The sequence below is a fragment of the Apostichopus japonicus genome, chromosome 14 (assembly GCF_037975245.1).
Source record: "Apostichopus japonicus isolate 1M-3 chromosome 14, ASM3797524v1, whole genome shotgun sequence".
In the NCBI taxonomy this organism is placed as follows: domain Eukaryota; kingdom Metazoa; phylum Echinodermata; class Holothuroidea; order Aspidochirotida; family Stichopodidae; genus Apostichopus; species Apostichopus japonicus.
In genome coordinates this window covers 7,351,964-7,371,956 of record NC_092574.1, presented here as the reverse complement: position 1 = coordinate 7,371,956, position 19,993 = coordinate 7,351,964, and the positions used below count along the sequence as shown (strand labels likewise).

The 19,993-nt window shown below is 35.8% G+C and overlaps 1 protein-coding gene and 1 long non-coding RNA gene across 2 annotated transcripts in view; both read left to right on the top strand.

The window, feature by feature from the left end:
- The first annotated feature begins 3,441 nt into the window (after positions 1-3,441).
- Positions 3,442-19,993, top strand: part of LOC139979900 (glutamate receptor 2-like) — a 36,058-nt gene continuing 19,506 nt past the window's right edge. Inside the window, exons 1-2 of the mRNA XM_071991111.1 lie at positions 3,442-4,012; positions 15,275-15,424. Coding sequence (XP_071847212.1) covers positions 3,901-4,012; positions 15,275-15,424 — 262 coding nt within the window. The 5' untranslated portion in view covers positions 3,442-3,900. The remainder of the gene's footprint in view (positions 4,013-15,274; positions 15,425-19,993) is intronic.
- LOC139979841 (uncharacterized) lies at positions 4,936-9,203 on the top strand. The gene is made up of 2 exons (XR_011797352.1): positions 4,936-5,455; positions 6,834-9,203. It is a non-coding gene; the product is annotated as an uncharacterized lncRNA (long non-coding RNA).

Sequence of the window (19,993 nt, the reverse complement as noted above, 5' to 3'; positions counted from 1 at the left end):
TGGTTACAACTTTCTGGCCTCAAAATAACCCCCTTTTACAATCATGAAAATCATTCAATTTATTAACCTGCTACAAAACTGGAAGACGATTTTGGGTAAAGTCTTGAAATTATCATAGACTAATTTGAAATATAGTCTAGACTGTCATGAGATTTCTGTCAATATTTGCAACAGACTCAGTACTGCTAGCTTCAATAATAACCATTTCTATGTAGATTCATGATTTTAAAATCCTATACTCAGGTAAGAAGCCCACTCATATACACCCAGTGACGAAAACTGGGAGGAACGATATATTTTGCTGAACATTAATTTTTAAAATTGCTATTATGGAGTCACCTCTCCCGCGAGTATAATGTATCCTCCCGTTAAAACGCGTTAACTAAGAAACGACTTCTGAGGAGGTGGTGGATTCATCTGAAAGGCGTCAAAGACCTTTGGTTTCGGGTTTCCTTGGCAACGGCCATTGATGTCTAAAATTGTGATCGTTGTTAACGGAACCCGGGATGAAATGTCATTCACATCGTTCGACGGCGTAAACTTTTACACTATATATCAATAGCCAACAACGGAGTGAAATCAGCCATATAGCTGTATTTATATCAATGTATATATACTGTTGACGTCATAGCTATATGCAGAACGGCGGTCTACTACGATATATACGTCATGCAACGCAGTCGATTAACCGAGAATACGAATAGATGTAAGGATTTCAGTTATTCAACACGATGTCCGAGTAACCGACTTCTCATTGTTTCACTGAGTCCATTATTAGATTCTATAATATAATTACGGTCTTTGTAACTTCTCTGCAAATATATTAAGTAATGACTGTATTTAACCATTTTTCTTCCAAACTCTCTTGGCCATTTGCGTTTTTTTCAAGTCCGAGCCTATGGAAAAGAGACCCCGTTGAACATTTCCGTACTGATGTATAGCTCTGCGTGCATCTTTACAGCTTTTCGCGTGTATTTACATACATCATGATCGTACACCTGATCGAACTTAGTGACGTTTTAATGACGTCGATTCTTTGGACAGTGTAAGTAGAGATTCGCTATTTCCTTCAGATCCGGTGAGTGCTTTAATTACAGCGCGAACAACGAATTTTGTGTTTGATTTGTTATGACGTCATTACACAATGGATACTACATATATCATATGAAAACCCTATAGCCTACATGCAAATAATCGTGTAAGCAAAACTATCGCCTCCATATGTAAGATATAAGCATAACAAATGTTAGATTACCATACCAAATAAGCATATGCCTGAGATTGAAGGCTTCCAGAAAGTACGATATTAGTGTCAAAAATATTATAACCATTTCAAATTTACAGCTCTGACAATATGTTAGTTGAACTCTAATCGGATTGCTTTTCTAATAGAAGTATAATAATATATAGTTCCACATATGACAAAAATGTACGAGGTTCATCGGATGTTACAGAAATCCGTAACTATAGAACACTATGGATAATTTCCGATGCATTATTGATTTGAGTTTATATTGACTAAAGAACTGCCAAAAGGTTAATTTTAATATAATCCCACTATCGCAAAAGTGAATTATTGTCCAATGAATATCGCCTCTAAACTGGCGCCTTTGTTTCCATCTAAACAATGAATAAATAAATCAAATGTAAGTATAGTCTTTGAGTGTGTGCCTCTTCTATGCAAGCTTCCCCATGACCGCCATAGTAAACATGAAACAAGAATAGCGCCACCACCTACAACAACAATAAGTCACATGTTGTTATTTTGTTGGAATTAACAGTTGTACAGCAGATTTTATGATCAACTTGTAACTATTCAGACGGCGTTCCATAGAGCATATACGCAATTAAGGGCTGAATACCTTGAAAAATTGATTTCCGCAAGAAACTGATAACTCATATTTGTTTTCCTCTCCCCAACCGCCCCCCCCCCCTCCCCCGCACCTTCCCTCCGGACTATGAAATTTTACAAGTTATCATCCAACGTCACTCTTTAAACATCACCAGCAAACTAACTTGGTACCAAATGCTTGCTTTCTGGAAGAAGAACAGATACAAAATTATCGAGATAGGAATCGGGTGTATTTTCCCTGAGACATTTGATCTTTTTTTTTCCATTTACACAAGGAAATGTCATAGCTCGGGTAAATGCATGGCGGAGTGAGATGATATTAGCATATGAACTTATTAGTTATATTTGTTTACTTCTTTTTTATATGTTTTAACGAACGCATGAAACGTAGATTATATAATAAATATCAATTTTTTTTGTGGCTCTCGAAGCTCTCATGCGGGGGGGGGGGGTAGGGCGCTGGTGGGCGTCCTCCCCCCAAAAATAAACGTGGAATGGTGAATCTTGAGGAATATTTGCAGATTATAAACAAGATGTATAATAAGCTCTACGCGCAAGGTTGTGCTGATTAATAGGCCTATATAGTTTTTTATGTTAGTTTTTAAAATAATTTTATATAATTTTGGGGGGGGTATTGGTTGAAGAGGGCAATGCCCCTCCCCCTGGAACAAACATTACATATGTACATTTTCTCATGGGGATATAAACAGTTAATACTAGTTGCTATTTTCACCATTCAATAGGCCTAAAGTTGACGCATAATGCACACCGTGGCGTATTTACGTTATCCCACGCAATTTTGTTTTGCCCCCTCCATAGTAAATTGGAAACAGTTTTGTTTTCATCACCGTTCCAGCTCTGTTTTTGTCATTAGTCCGTTATTCACGCTTAATTGACTTCGGGGTCTCAATTATCTGAGTCCTTCTTATACAATACGTGATTAAAAAATGAGGCTTATAAAAAGTATACACACGCAAAAGACAAGGAGAAGACAAAACATAAAAAATAAAAATAAAAACATAAAAAAGTGTATAGTTAACAATATAAAATATTCCTCTTTTATAATTAGCATAATTTGTGATTAAATAGTTCACCATCTGTCCTCCGCAAATATTGTATAGGCTATACTGAGTTTTATCCTTACGCATGTTCAGTCCCATGTATATATATATATATATATATATATATATATATATCATATGTATGTATGTGTATGTTTATATATATATATATATACATACATATATACATATATATACATATATATATATATATACATATATATATATATATATGTATATATATATGTATATATGTATGTATATATATATATATATATATATACATACACATACACATACACATACACACATATACATACACATACATACATAGATGGTCCTGAGGCAGGTTGTTCCATCATGTTTTTATTTCCCCTAGTATTATTTTCCCTCCCACTGGGAGGCTGTTTTCGATTCAACAGACACCTCTGCTCTTCACGGTGCGTGCATTCTGATGAGTTTAGGATTTTCTCTTTTTTCCCCTCTCTTCTCTCTCTTTCTCTTCTCTTCTCTTCTGTTTTGCATCGGCGCTGTTTTGCCTCAACAATCTCTACCTTCTCACAGTGGGATAACTAATCTCTCATATACTCCGCTGTTCATATCTATGGTTGTTTGTGATATATACGTCATATTATATACAACCACATTGCAACACACATAGTCTCTATATACGGTACAGTATAGCTGCCCTGTATGCTATCTATATAGTTTTGTTTGCCGAGATATCAACGCTTATGGGCTAACAACCTTTATCTTGAATTATCATCCTTCAATTACCGAACGTAATTATCGTCTTGAGTGGAACTTTACACCTTAAATGTCAATTTGTATCTCTTTTGTTAGTGACAAATAATATTGACATGCATTTTTTGGTGTGATATGTTTGCTTAAAATGTTCTCACTTTTCACGAACACATTTTCAAGTGGATGTAACTGCTGAAGTTTACTTCGTTCGTTTACAAATATAAAAGGAATTACCGACACAAGATGGTCGAGACCGGACGATTCAAAATGGCGCCTAAGTTGCACTATATTTGTCTGTGTTTTATGTCTCTCTGCTTGTGCTCTGTAGCACAAATCCCAACGCAAGTAAGAATTGGTAAGTGTTTATTTCATTTCTTGTTACTTTTAATTGTGTAGTGTCATATTTTAATCAAATTATCATTAATTTGTAACTTCTGTGCATTCGTATCATATATATATATATATGTTTTAATAACACATATTCAGATAAATTCATTGTACCTTTATTTGAGGTGCATATAGCTTTTATTGTCAGTGTTTTAATAAATATGTTTAAAGTTTTTCTTACAAATTCCTAGACCCTTCTCACTGTACCACTTCAACTTATATACTGTACTGTAACCCGTCATAAGGTCCATGAGTAGTTTACTATTATTATGTTAAGGTATGGAATTATTGATATATTTGACAATATCCTTAAATGACAAACCATTTCCCCCTTCATTGTTCTTGAATAGTGTTTAATTGTACAAGGTATTTAGTGGAAGCATTACGTCATGGAGGTTTAATGCTAATAATATTACACGCTGGAACCACTGTCATGTTTTAAATTAATACAGGGTACGGCGTTTATATATATTTCCCAAAATCATTCGTAGTGTTCCGTGATATTGTTACCATATTAACCAGCGTGCATATATACATGAGTCTTTCCCTATATGACACGTTCATTGAATAATTAATGTTAGCAGATATATAAATATGTTTTAGTCTGTAGAGATGTTTGATGCTTAATGCATTCAAACCTCCTGAGGGCCAGAGTCACCAAATCTGTGCGGAAAAGAACCCCGAAAAGCCTGCAGCTGTGTTCGATTCATTAATAGCATTATATAGGCCGAAATATTTCAACGGCGAAGAGTTGGAAGATCTATCGAGTGCAAAAGTCCCATTGTCCACCTCATATATACCAACATACACACATACATATACGCATACACTCACACACATACACACATACAAATGAACGCATACATACAGAATATTTATATATATATATATATTTACTCTCTTAAAATGTTAGACTGAAGAATTCAGTCTTCTTTGAGACTGAAATTTTTTTCAGTGTTATACACTGAGTTTAGACTGAGAAACACTCTACTTAGACTGTATTATCAGTTACACCGTTCAGTCGCTGTTTTGGACTGACTTTATTAACCAATCAGCTAATCACATGTGGCATGTCATCTTACCATTTTCAGTCTCTGTATTCCACTGAAAAATGTATCCAATCAGAGAACAGAAATGCGCCTACGTCATCCGAAAACTTGCAAATACGCCGCAAAAATAAGTGTGACAACGAGCGCTACAACTTGTGTACATATATACTACTATATTCTTCGCTTAGCCAGGTACTCGCTGTACTGTACGTACGCACGCCGTACACACAGCTAGGCATGAACGAGACAGACGACCGTATGTCTAAGCTAGAGTAAAGGTTATAAATTAGCAATGGCTGAGTCTTTAAGAACTTTTCTTACAAATAAAGGTTTCCACGAAGAAGTGATAACAGTGTTCGAGGGTATGTATGTATGTTTTTTGTTGTTTTCCAATTAATACAGAATAAAAGCTTGGCAGTTCGTAACGTTAGTTATTCTAGGCTTGTGCGCGAGGTAGGCCTAGCTAGGCTGTACTATAGCAAATAGGGCCTAGGCTGTTGTTATAATTGGTGGGGCCTATTAACACGATCGTCGGGCGAATAAGCACGCCGGTCCTGCATATGTACCTGATCGTCGGGCAAATCAGCCCGCCTGTCCTGCGTATGTACCCGATCGTCGGGCAAATCAGCCCGTCTGTCCTGCATATGTACCCGATCGTCGGGCGAATAAGCACGCTTGTCCTGCAGTATGTACTCGATCGTCCCAAAATGAATCTAGGCTAGGTTAACCTCATAACAAATACTTGGACATAATAATGCTCAAGAAATTGCAAAACACAGTACTATTATGCATAGATTGTAAGCACCCTTAATTATTTGAAAAATGTAGTGACTGCTACAGCCATTACAGCATGAAGCTATCACGGTACCAGATCGTTGGGCAAATTAGCCCGCCTGTCCTGCATATGAACCCAATCGTCGGGCGAATAAGCACGCTTGTCAGGACTGCAATATGTACTCGATCGTCCCAAATGAATCTAGGCTAGGTTAACCTCATAACAAATACTTGAACATAATAATGCTCAAGAAATTGCAAAACACAGTACTATTATGCATAGATTGTAAGCACCCTTAATTATTTGAAAAAATGTAGTGACTTCTACAGCCATTACAGCATGAAGCTAACACGATTCTGTTAAACCATTACCCTTGTATTTAAATCATGTGGAAACTGGAAAAGAATTGGTATGCTTTTGTTATTTTATTAAACATATAGTGGGCCATCAGTCTTTATTATAAGATTTTACAGTAATATTACCATTCACTAATGTTATGAAATCAGTTTCTTTTACAAGCAGATAGACATATTAGTGAAATCAGTAGGCTAAAATGTAAATCATATTCCTTGTTCACTGGTTTTCTATGCTGATGTAATGGAATCAGGAGATGTCATGAACAATTTATCCTTAAAAAGAGAAATTTCTGAAAACAATTAACAACAAACCTTGCTTGGTAACCATGTACCTGCCAAAATCAACATGATAACCCATAAATGTTAGGTTGAATTTGAATCCACCTTCACATAACACATCTCACCCGCCATGGATGACATATTGCTGCCTATCGTGAATTGATATATCTCCTTTGTACAATGCCAGTCATGTTCTTGTTTCTCCATTCTCTCCTAAATATTATTCTAGTCTAGTCTCTCTACCTCTCAACATATCTTTTTTTAAGAATGTTTTGATTTATACCATATTGCTTGTCCTTGATCACATTTATTTTTATCTTCACCAAACAGGAGGGCACAGATATTGAGAGTACAGCACAGGGCAGACAAGGACAATATTGACAGCCTTTCATCCTATCTCTCGGACCAGAATTGAACCCCAAACAATTCTTCATTGTGGCAGATAAACTGGCCATTCCAGCTGGGACAGAGGCGTAGAACATACATTTAACATAGACTATGCTCCCCCTCTACAACACTAGTTTTGTGAGTTCCATGCTTCCATGGTGTATGGAATTTTGCAACCAACAGAAGTGAAGTCTCTCGTCCGTATCCATGCCACATCTATAAGGGCAGCCAGCATGGAGTTACTTCAAGGAGTGAATGTTACTTTTTTATTGCTCTGTAGTCCGGAACCACGTGTGTCAGCATGGAGTAGCTTTAAAAGGGTGTGAAGACTCGCGCAAAAAGAACGTCTAATGCCGGTAATCTGACCTAGTTTCGAATGAGGTGTAACAGAAGTGTTAGACACTGCCATCGATCCCAGAAAATACAAACACAGCTTGCTACCGTCGGTAATTAGACACTAGTGTACAGTCAGTACATACAGCTACGGTCAATACCCACATTACAGTGTATAAACGATACAGCGATGAACATCTCAGGTCCAGCTAAAGATATCAAGGTATCACGTTTCATTACTGTCTGTCTTTTTTAGCGACACGAACAAACATCACTTGCAAGCAACAGAAAGTTAACTTTTTCAGATGGCTGCATGCTGTTTGGGACAAATCTTCAATGCCTTTAAGGAGTAACTAACACATACCCTAAAACGTTAAATTGATTACCCGGAGTTTACAAACAGTTTTATATGAATAGGGAGGGCTCCAGAAATAAATATTTAATTGAATTTTGGTTTTTAAAAATGTTTTTTAATGATACTGATCTAATTATGAATGTAATTAAACAAACACCTAGTTGCCAAAAAAACTTTGTTGTATGATTTTTCGAGCATGTTATTTTAATGTTTACTTTAATGTTCCTACATTTCACTGCACTCACTATGTTGAAGGTTTATTTAATTAAGCAATTAATTAAGCTAATATTATTTATTGTGCACAATATTCCATAATTTGTTCCATGAAAAGCAAGTAACCTGATTATTATAAAGTCAGTAACTGTAGAAAATTCCATTTGAGAATATCCTTTCCTCATTATTCCCCCCCCCCCATTTTTTTTAAATTTTAGTGATGTAATGAGTCAAAACTGTTTTCAATTTTTTAGTCGACTCTCGAGTGACATTTCTTTTTCAGCTAGAGGCCGACATTAAAGGATTCACGTGAGATAATTCATAAAACTTTAAAATTTGATTGAAATCCCAATCAAAATCACTATATATGATTACTATCAGAAAGTTAAGAAATAATTGAGGGTGGTATAATAGTCACATGTACTGTTTTTGCATACAAATTTGCTTTATATGAATGCCATATCATGAAATCGTGAATGCAGTATATAATAGTTTATGTTTATCTAATAGCCATTATGAAGTTTGTGCCATTCTGTCAACTGCTTGCTTGTAACATTTTGTTTTGTGTGTGCTGGATAATGACTTTCAGCAATCGCCAATCTATATCATTGAAACACAAAGTATTAAATGTTCACCGCACTGATATATAGTTTGACCATTCCTAATATTTTATAAATAACCTGCTGAAAATTTGTCATATGTTTTCCCCATTTTGAAATCATTCTAAGAAAATTGTTGCTACTATACATTAATGATTCACAACTGGAAAAAAGGCAATGTACCAGATCCATTGTACTATCGTCGTGTTCCATCATATCCCTTTTGTAAAGGCAAGATCGTATAGTTACTATATCCTTTACAGTGGAAAATTTAAAGTTCAGTGAGATCGGGAGATGGGATCAGCTGGGTATATAACCACTCAATTTACAGCTGTGTTGTCAATGAATTCCAGGGTATTACCACCTGGTGGTGACATACAAAGAATTTAAAGTGCTTTCTGTTACAGTGGTGTTGCCAGACATTTGAATCTTGGTTGGTGATATGTCTATTTGTGAATTCCTTCTCGGGGGAGGGGTTCCCCAGGCCACCCATTGGCGACACCACTGATCTGTTCTCAGCTCACCTAATCCTTTCCAAAAAAATTAAAGAACATTTTAGATCCAGGCCCAATTCAAGCAGAAATTTGACAGATTAATATTGAACTGAAAATATGTCACTGTTATGTAAAGTATCTTTATAATTTGAACGTTTGTTGCAAAGATAACATGTTTTGTTGAACATCCCTCAGAATATTGTAGTTTTGATTTCTGTTTTTTTTTAATATATTAAAAATTATATAAGAATATATAAGTGGGTTAGTGGGAATAAAATTACTGTTCGGTGGATATTGACAATTATATTTCTTGATGGAATACCATTTTTAATGTACTTTGTGTGTGACTGTCACAATAATTTTCTGGTCTTTATAGCCTAACATGATTGGATGTGAAGGTGAAGTCACTCCATGAAGTAGCACCTTTCAGTAAATTCCCCTGCATTAACAGATCATTGAATGTTGTCTTGATGACCTTAACTGCATCTTTATTGAAGAATTCCAGCACTTAGCCAACACGGAGGATCTATAGAAAAGCTTGTTCAATCCAGAATTTGCAATTTATAAAATTGACAGTATAGCTGTGATGTGTAATAATTCAGTCTAAAGGACCGACTGTTCAGTCTGATATCAGTCTTATAGACTGAAAGTATTCAATCTTATTAAGACTGGTGCTGCAATAAATCAGTCTAAACTGCTGACTGTTCAGTCTAAAGTGGTTTGATTTTCAGTCTATTAGACTGAAGAGTATTTAGTCTAATTAAGACTGACCTTCAGTCTTTACATTTCAGACTGGAATTCAGTCTAAGTAGTCTGATCCCTTATCCCATCCATCATTAGACTGAAATTTCAGTCGATTAGACTGAAATTTCAGTCTCTCATTTTAAGAGAGTATATATATATATATATAATATATATATATATATATAAATATGTATGTATAGATATATATATATATATGTATATATATATATATATACATATATACATGCATACATGCACACATACTCGAACATACTTACATATTTATATATATCCATACATGCATACCGGCATTAAGCTACAATCCTCTACGTTATATGCAGGTCATATGACCTGGCGTATTCATGTTTGCTCACTAATATTCATTTGAGATTGGATGTTGAATAATAAATGAATAATCATCTATTAGTCACTTACTTTGTCATCTGTTTTATTTTTCATGAAGGCCATTCTAAGCAAATGAAACTGAGATTCAGTGACTTGTGTTTACCGGTACGAATATAACTTATATTGTATATTGACTTTCTCTAAGGAATTGGAAAATCAACTCTGGTAGTGTATTATGTCGTAATAGCTGATGTCAGGAAGCAAATGGCGAGCACCGAACCAAACCCTTATTTGACATCGTTTTCGTATATTTTTTTCTCTCACCGTAATTGCCGGCGGTTTCCCTAAGAATACAATTTCAGTTCTGTTATATTTCACTGTTAATATACTGTTTAATACAGTTACAAACAATAAATATCTACAACTTTCTGTAATACAATGGGGGAAAACAATAAAAAGTTGCGTTACATAAGGTACTTAAAGATGTTTAACAAATAACAGCATTTGACGTCTAGACACTCCGAATATCAACATAATTTCCTCAAATGGGGGAGGGGACGTCCCTCCAAAATCAGGGCCCCCTTACCCTTCATGACTGATCCTTCAGCACTTAAACCACTCCCCCATCCTCCTATCGAAACATCCTGGATACGCAATTGCTTCTTTGACAAGATGAAATTCAAAAGTGAGCTCCGAAAGACAGGACGAAGATGAAACTGTTGTACTGTGATATTTTTTTTTAAATCTGTGAAGCTCTCACCGAACAGGTTTTGAAAGCCGCTTCTCCTGGCTAACTGCAATATTGACAAGTCCCCTGGGACTATGAAAGCGAGGCAGGCAACCCTGTACCCAATGAAATATGCCCAATCTAATATATTACCCCGTTACAACGTCTAACCTGAGCGGCAATCACGTGGGAATGCAACCAGGTCCCAGATATGGTTTTGGACCCAGGGCATCCTTTAATTGGAAAAAGACGAGTCAGAAGGAATTGGACAACATGGAGGTGGACATTGGCTCGGATGCCAAGGACTTGGACTCGGACTCACTATCGGACTTGGGACGTGCTAGACTAGACTATGAGACACTGCTTGACTAAACCACTCCCCTTTACAGTCAGAACGTAACCACGTGATCATGACGTTGTTAAGTTAAGTGTCACGTGATGTGAAGTACCATGATTCTCTTCGAAAAGGACGATACTGCGCATGGCTACGTATTCTGTCCTATGTATGTATAGGATACATACAGAGACCATTATGTAAATATATTAGTGGCCAAACAGCGTAACCTACTCTTCGAAGCTTTTCCAATGTGTTGTATGGTCCTCATTGCATTAAACTATAGACAATTCTACAACACTTCGAAACATACCAACTCCATAAGAGACCAAATTACTTTTTCTTCATATAGTCAAGCGTATATCTCACGCACATCTGGTTTTTACATAATATTTCCACGATGTTAACTAAACAATAACCTCGGGAATAGCATTATTAGCATGTTCAATGAAGCTTAACGGACAAAGGGTTATTATATTCAAAAAGTCCATGGATCTCGAAACAGTGTTATACGGTGTTATAGAGTGTTGTTTGTTATAAGGTGTTATAGAGTGTTGTTTATTATACGGGGTTATAGGGTGTTGTTTGCTTTGCGTTTTTATAGAGTGTTGTTTGCTGTACGGTGTTACGGTGTGTTGTTTGTTATAAGGTGTTATAGAGTGCTGTTTGTTATACGATGTTATAGAGTGTTGTTTGTTATAAGGTGTTATAGAGTGTTGTTTATTATACGGGGTTATAGGGTGTTGTTTGCTTTGCGTTTTTATAGAGTGTTGTTTGCTGTACGGTGTTATAGAGTGTTGTTTGTTATAAGGTGTTTTAGAGTGTTGTTTGTTATAAGGTGTTATAGAGTATTGTTTGTTATACGGTGTTATAGAGTGTTGTTTGTTATACGGTGTTCTAGAGTGTTGTTTGTTATACGATGTTACAGAGTGTTGTTTGTTATACGATGTTACAGAGTGTTGTTTGTTATAAGGTGTTATAGAGTGTTGTTTGTTATAAGGTGTTATAGAGTATTGTTTGTTATACGGTGTTATAGAGTGTTGTTTGTTATACGGTGTTCTAGAGTGTTGTTTGTTATACGATGTTACAGAGTGTTGTTTGTTATAAGGTGTTATAGAGTATTGTTTGTTATACGATGATATAGAGTGTTGTTTGTTATACGGTGTTATAGAGGGTTGTTTGTTATACGGTGTTACGGTGTGTTGTTTGTGATAAGGTGTTATAGAGTGTTGTTTGTTATAAGGTGTTATAGAGTGTTGTTTGTTATACGGTGTCATAGCGTGTTGTTTGTTATACGGTGTTACAGAGTGTTGTTTGTTATACGGTGTTATAGAGTGTTGTTTTTTATACGGTGTTATAGAGTGTTGTTTGCTGTGCTGTGGTATAAAGTGTTGTTTGTTATACGGTGGTATAGAGTGTTGCTTGTTATACGGTGGTATAGAGTGTCGCTTCACCGTTTCGCTATTTTATGCATAAACTATATATATATATATATATATATAAATGAAAATGAAAATGAAATTTTCATTTATATATATATATATATATGCATATAGAATTCTTAAAATTTAATGTAAAGAAAAATAATTTGAATAAATAGTGTGAACGGTATATACAGTGTATATACGCATGGTGAAGCTGATAATTGTGACAAATCCCAACACAAAATTCAGCCTGAAATTGATGAGTATTGAAGAAAAAAACACAAACATGTTCTGTTCAAATAGTTAAACTGTTGTCTTATCTAGAACAATCAAAACTCTCAACGGTCACAATTCACTCATCAATCTTGTGCAGGGAAGGTGAGATGTGTTACTCATTTTTATGAATTTTCGAACGTTATTAAACTATCAAGTATGCATCCAGGCATGACTCCCGATAGGTTCCTTTACTAGTACGATATAGGCTCAATATATACAGAAATATATACACTGAATAAATTATATAGAGATATACTGAGAAACGGGATGTTGGTATAAACTGTATACAGGTTTACATAACGCTTCTCTCATTAACATGTCCTATATACACGATATGAAATTGGGTATATATGTTTATATATATATGTTTATATATATGTTTATATATATCTATATATATACATACATACATACATACACATACACATAGCTTTATGGTGTAACATGACTCTCAGAAGGTTGACCTCATTAGCTATACTATGCATACGACCATACTGTATCTCTGAACAACATAACTTTGATTCAATGATTGAGACATTTTTCGTCAGAGTTCCGTACATTGTATGGAACCTGATTGAAATATTAAAAAAAGCACAACATCTCGATTTGGGACGATATATAGATATGAGATACTGTACCCACCATTTTTATATCTACACATATTAGGCCTATCGATTTTTAAATGTCTGATATTGTTAATATATACACACATGGCCTTGACCTCTGGGAGCATGCATGGGGACACAGATACCTCTTGCTGACCCCTCCTCTAAAATTTCTTCCAAATTGCTTGCAATTTAAAACACACGCACGTATACAGTCCAATTGTAATTAAAATGTTAGAAATGATAGCACTGGTTTAAGCCCTCTAAACCCTCTTACCGAACAAAAATGTCTCATAAGGGAAAGGAGCACCCCTCCCATTAGACCCTCTCCACAGAACGGACGGCAGCCATTTTTTGTGCCCCTTCACCTAAAATGTGATTACGCAACAGACGCCACAGAACCCCTGTGGCGTCATGAGAAGTCGTATCGACAAAAAACGAAAGTTTCATTAACCTAAAATTCCTTTACATTTAAAATGGGGACAAATATATGGCTCCCCCTCCCCTAACGCCACAAAGGCTGCATGGCTAAGTGCCTGCCCTGCATCTCAGCCATTAAGAGTGTACCCAATCATAAAGATAATTACTCCCAATGCCTCTGTTACAGTTCTAAATATTTCTCATTCAAAGATGGATTTTAGATATTACTTTGACTCTGTTAATATGTACAGTTTTCCCAGATTTTGATGTTGACATGAAATTAAACATGAATAATATTAAATGTTAATGGAATTTATATTCCTAGTTCATGGTATCATTCGTTGACTGTTTTATTTAATTTGAACGGCAAAATATGGTAAATTGGTATTGCACTATATCTCAGAATCATGAATTTTGTGAATTATTATTGGAAAAGATCATATATATTAATAAATCATGCGCCTAAGGTATGTGGGAGGAGTAAGGTGTCACATTTTTGCGTCATTATTTTCAAAAGTGAGTTTGCTTATCAAAGACGATCCATGCAGTTAATGACTTGCCTATTGCAAATGGTATACCATAACAAATCATGCCTGTACAAAGGAAGGCAGGTTCGGAAGGCTCCCAGCTTCACCACCTCCCCCTCCCAACTATCAACAAAATGAAACCAAATCACCAGCCCTTTTCGAACGTTTACTTTCTTCGAGACATTGAATAAACCCCTCAAACACTTTCATGTGATCTCTGACGTAATTAACCATAACTAACCTGAACGTTATACTACATTTGGTTGCCCTTAAATCTCTGCACGGTTTGCATCCCCATAGTTCTATGCCCATATATTTATGCCCATAGTTCTATGCCCATATTTCTATTCCCATAGATCTAAGTCCGTAAGTCTGTGCCCATAGATCTATGCCCATATTTCTGTGCCCATAGTTCTATGCTCATAGATTTATACCCAAATTTCTATGCCCATATGTCTATGCCCATAGTTCTGTGCCAATAGTTCTATACCCACAGTTCTATGTTCATAGGTCTATGCCCATAGGTCTATGTCCATAAGTCTATGCCCACAGTTCTATGACCATAGTTATATGCCCATAAGTCTATGCCCATAGTTCTATGCCCTCAGGTCTATGCCCATAGGTCTATGCCCATAGGTCTATGCCCATAGCTCTATGCCCATATAGGTATATGCCCATAGTTCTATGACCATATTTCTATGTCCTTAGGTCTATGCCCATTGTTTATCAAATAAGCAATCAAATATATTTAAAATATTCATGAATTCATTTTTGAACATCTGACAAAAGGATATAAGACTAAAGAGAACTAAATGAAACCCCTGGATTAAAATTATTACAGTTTAAAACCAGTAACAATAATATAAACAAAAATGCATATTTCTGATCATTAAAAAACACACTCTGCATGTAGCTTAGGGATAAGAATAAGCTCCGGAAAATTTCGAAATCACTTTTCATATCTTTTATACCTCTTCTTGAACTTCAGCGGGGTTCTACAGCGAGATGGGTTCCCAAGCCGGCGAGGCATTTGTTCGTGGTGGTATTTGGCACAACGTAGCCAACAACATCACCTTCCAGTTCATCGCATACAAGCAAAGGGTGAATGTCCCAAACAGCTTTGCGATCGGAATGTCAAGTAAGTAATCTCATTTTAAAACTTTAAAAAGTATGTCCCATTTGTGTTTTACTGAAAGGGGTAAGGGAAGGGAGGAGGGGGGGGGGGTAATTTACGTAAATTACTTACCGAAATGATTTTTAAACGAGCTTCCCCTTTCGCCAAAAACAAAGGACAAAATACCACATCTTTTTGTTATATTATACAGATTCGTGTGATGAACAACTTAACAAGAATGTCTAAGGAAACTGTTATTCTTTTTGGGAGGTACAAAGGCTTAAATTTCATATGTTAGGGTGGGGGAGGGGAGGGGTGCCATTTTGTCATTGTGTGATGTCTATATGAGCCAGTAGAACGTGATACCTTTCATTTTTCATCTTTTTGTGTCATAGTTTCATTGTGAATGTGGCGACATCGAAACCAACGAAAGTGTTATAGGTCATATATACTATAAAAGCTGTTAGTCAGTTTCTTTCAGTAAGACACAACCCTCTATTACAAAATACAAAATTAAACCAAATATATTGTGATATGATTTTGAGAACCATTAGTATAAGTCCAGTATATGTGGAATACTATTTTATCCCTCGCCTCTTGTTTGGCTTGCAAATACACTTACTCAGTTTCCCTGCACGTTTGAGCCCATATTAAGCGTCTCGAGCGAAACCACTTTTTGGTTGGGCTGAAGAAAAATTAATGATGTCCTCTTGAAAAAAAAAATGGGTGTGAATTCAGGTAAACAAAAAGAGGGGTTTTCGTTTTATTTCCAGCTTTTGTTTAAACAGTGTGACGTAATTTACAGGAGACAAAACTCAGTTAAATCTACAAATATACGAGTTAAAAACTAAAAAACGGTGCATTTCTATTTGAGCTAGAAATAAATGGCTGTCATCACCGATGCAATATATCAGAAAGATAATTACCTGCAGCTTTAATTCCACCATCTATTCATTGCCATATTGCCGAAAATTTCATTCTTTGGAGACAAGATAATAAGTCAAATTAAATTACTCGATGAATAAATTATTAAGGCACACACGCAATATATAAGGACAACGCTGAATGATAGTCGTAGCCTGTAAAATTCCCATAATTCACAGCGGAAATCTGTCATCTCCATTTGACATATTGAAAAAATAAAAAAATAAAAGAACTCCAGAATTTTGACGTTACAGTGACAGGTTTAATAATATCATTAAATGAAACCACAAAATTGAAAAAAGAAGAAGGGTATAGGATTATCTCGGTAGACAAATGGGAAAACGTTGCATAATGGCCTCTATAATATGTCATAACTATTTGAAATTCGGGATCGAATTCCACAGTGTGAAGATAGAGACGAAGAAGTCTCGTAATGTATAGGGGGATTGGTTATAGAGATGCTCGTTGCATAACAGTTGCAAATACATTACGTTTTTGTAGTCTCGTTAGTTTATGTTACAATGCATTTTATGCAGATGTAGGTTTAGTGACGTCACAGCGTGTCATGATTGTGATTGTGAACATTCATGATATTATTTGCATATAGTCATTTTAAGTTATGTTTGGTGGCTCCTCGGTATGGATTTATAGAAGTCTTTTTCAAGTAGTCTTATGTTGCATCCTAATCAGAGCGGATTGTTTAGTTATGTTCATTATTCTGATAGTCTAATGCCTTGATATATTTAAATTCATCAACGAATATATATATATCTATATATATATATATTATATATATATTGTATCTAATTGTATTTAACCCTTCAGTTTCGTGCAATTAAGTCAGATCCGTAACCAGAGTCGGTTGGAAATTCGGATCATCGCGTTCCCCGGGTACCCGTCCTATTTCCCAGTACTCCCAATGTGGCCACTTAGATCCAAAGGGTGCAGCCATTACCCCCCCCCCCCCCTCTCTCTTCAGACCTTTGTATCCATGAACAGACATTACTTAACTATCTAATAGGTTGACTTGAAATTGTATCCACTGTCTGTTTTCTGAATTTCTTCGCCTCAACTTTACTTCACTAGTAAAACAATGACGAAGTTTCAGTTCAGGTGCTCCATCATGGACTTATTTTTGCCCATTAGTTTAACTCGAATGATCACGTGATAATAGCAAGAAGACAGTAATGACTCCTCATCGATTCGTTATTGAAAAAAAAAAATTATCATTGCGATTTATAGTCATCTTTGAGCGACAGGTATACGAAGGCTCATAAAACTATTTTTTAATTGAAATCTACAGAGCGTGATATCAAATGTCATTCGGCGTTCCATGAATGTTAAGAAAGACTTACTCATCACCGATACATCAAACTGTTGTCGCCATGTTGATGTGTATGTATCCCTGCTATCTAAAAAAAAATTATATTTCTTTTGAGTTATAATATTCATTAATTGAATATTTATTTGGTCATTCTTATTTACCGTTGTCTGTTACGATAATTTAGTTGATCAATTTCACAATTTCCGGGATCTTTTCAGCAGGAAAGTTACGAAATAGTTTATATTTTGACAAACAGTATAAGCTTATGATGGCAACCACGTGATCCTCAAATATCGTTAAAGGTGATAGGATGTATTAATACATTACCATGATATAATGTGTTATTGTTTGTTCATGACTCAGCAAAAAACCAACATCACGATTAGTATAGTATAATTACACAGTACACCGTATAATTGACATGTAAGTGTATTTAGATACAAACTCACAAAGTAGTTCCTTTCAGTTGTATGCCTACCTGATGACCAGACACAGTACCCACAGCCACCCCACCCCGCCCCTCCCCCCACACCAGCAGCAATTCAAAACTATAATGAATGCATGGTTACAGGAGTTCCAACTTTTCCAGCCTCTCTTTGAGGCCAGCCTTGCATGTGATCCAGTGGGTCATGTCGGGCCAGAAACCCTGATTCTGAGCCCATGTCAGTTGTAAGGTTAGTATCCTGATATCAATGAAAGTATGTGAGAGGTATCAGTTCCACGATGCGATCCCCTTATGCTTGGTTTTCGTGCTTGGGATTCTTCAGGCTGAGTTGTATTTCAAACTGTTTGATTACAAATCCTAAGATTTATTTCCGGTGCAGAACGATAATCGCCGGAAAGCGATTGACTAGCCTATTGCGTTAATGTTTCTTTGTAAGAGCAGAGGCCATATTTACCAGGCAATGTTTCTACCTTTAATTTCATGGTTAGAGAGTATATTCCTTTCCAGCATTCCCCAGCAACATCCCTGTTCAACCACACTATGCAGCGTACATGGCCTCAATTCAATCTTAATGGTGACATTTACAATTCTAGGAGGGTTTTAAATAACAGAAAGCACCCTTTGGCTCAATCTGTCTTTTACTTTTCTTTTAGTCATGATGTAGTGCACCAAGTAAATATCTCTGCCTAAAACTCCATTAAATGTGACCATATTGATACATCTCTGCCTTTAACTAAAATATTTATATCGAATATTAAATGATTTTTATTTTCGTTTCCGCCTACGGATTTCTTAGTATATTTACCTATAAACTTGCCAAACTATATAGGCCTCCACAACGCTCCGCCAATTTTTAAGTGGTAATTCAGTCTTCAGAATTTAAGAAAGGAATTGAGTATTGTTTGAAACAAAATATACATTTCAAGAGACAGATCTCACTTCATATATGAATATTCGGAAAACGACTATAAGGCCATGCATCGAAGCATGCATGCTAGTAAGTTTTAACTTAGCGGAATGAGGACTGACAGAGTCGGGTCGCGTTCAGTCGGGCAGTGTGCGGGAATACATATGGCTATATTATATTGCTCGCAAGAAATCGTGTGGATTCGGTCATTAAGAATTTGAAAATGCAACCTTTTCTATTAGAAATTTCAAACAGTGTGATGTTCATATAACAGATACACTTTAAAGCAAATTTATACGGGTGAAGTTAAAAATATATTAATACATAATTATATGTAAGCCAATGTACACAGTTGGCCACAATAAATGCACTGTTAGGTTTTGTTTTGTCAGAAACAATAAGTTCGTATATTATAAGAGATAAATGCCAGTGCACAACGAGCGCACAAAAAAAAATATTGTTATCTTCGTCGTGGTTGTTGGTTTTTATTTGTTATTTTTGTTTGGGTAGTGACGTTAGTGGAGATGACCTCGGGGATTCATTACAACAGCTTTGCTGCAATAGTAAGCTACTTATCGATAGAAACATCGTCAGCCTATATTTAAGAACGTTATAGGATAGGACAAGCCTACGCGTACAATACGGGTGTCATTTGCATGTAATATGCACGTTAGGATAGGACAAGGCTACACCTGCGATGCGAGTGTGTTTAATATGCACTACAGGAGCTAAGCAGCCATCTGTATAAGAGTATGTTGTGATATGCACGTTAGGATAAGACAAACCTATACCACATCAATACGAGTGTTCTCTATATTATGTACGTTACGTTTACGGTTTGAAAAGAATGCAACTGCATATACGAATGGGGTGATGGGTATAGGTCTATATGTATAACGTTATACTTCTTTTGGAAACTTACACAGACCGAGGTGAAGTTTAGTTAAGCAATCTAACCATGTTGTTTTGTACGCGTGATAGGTTTGCCTGATG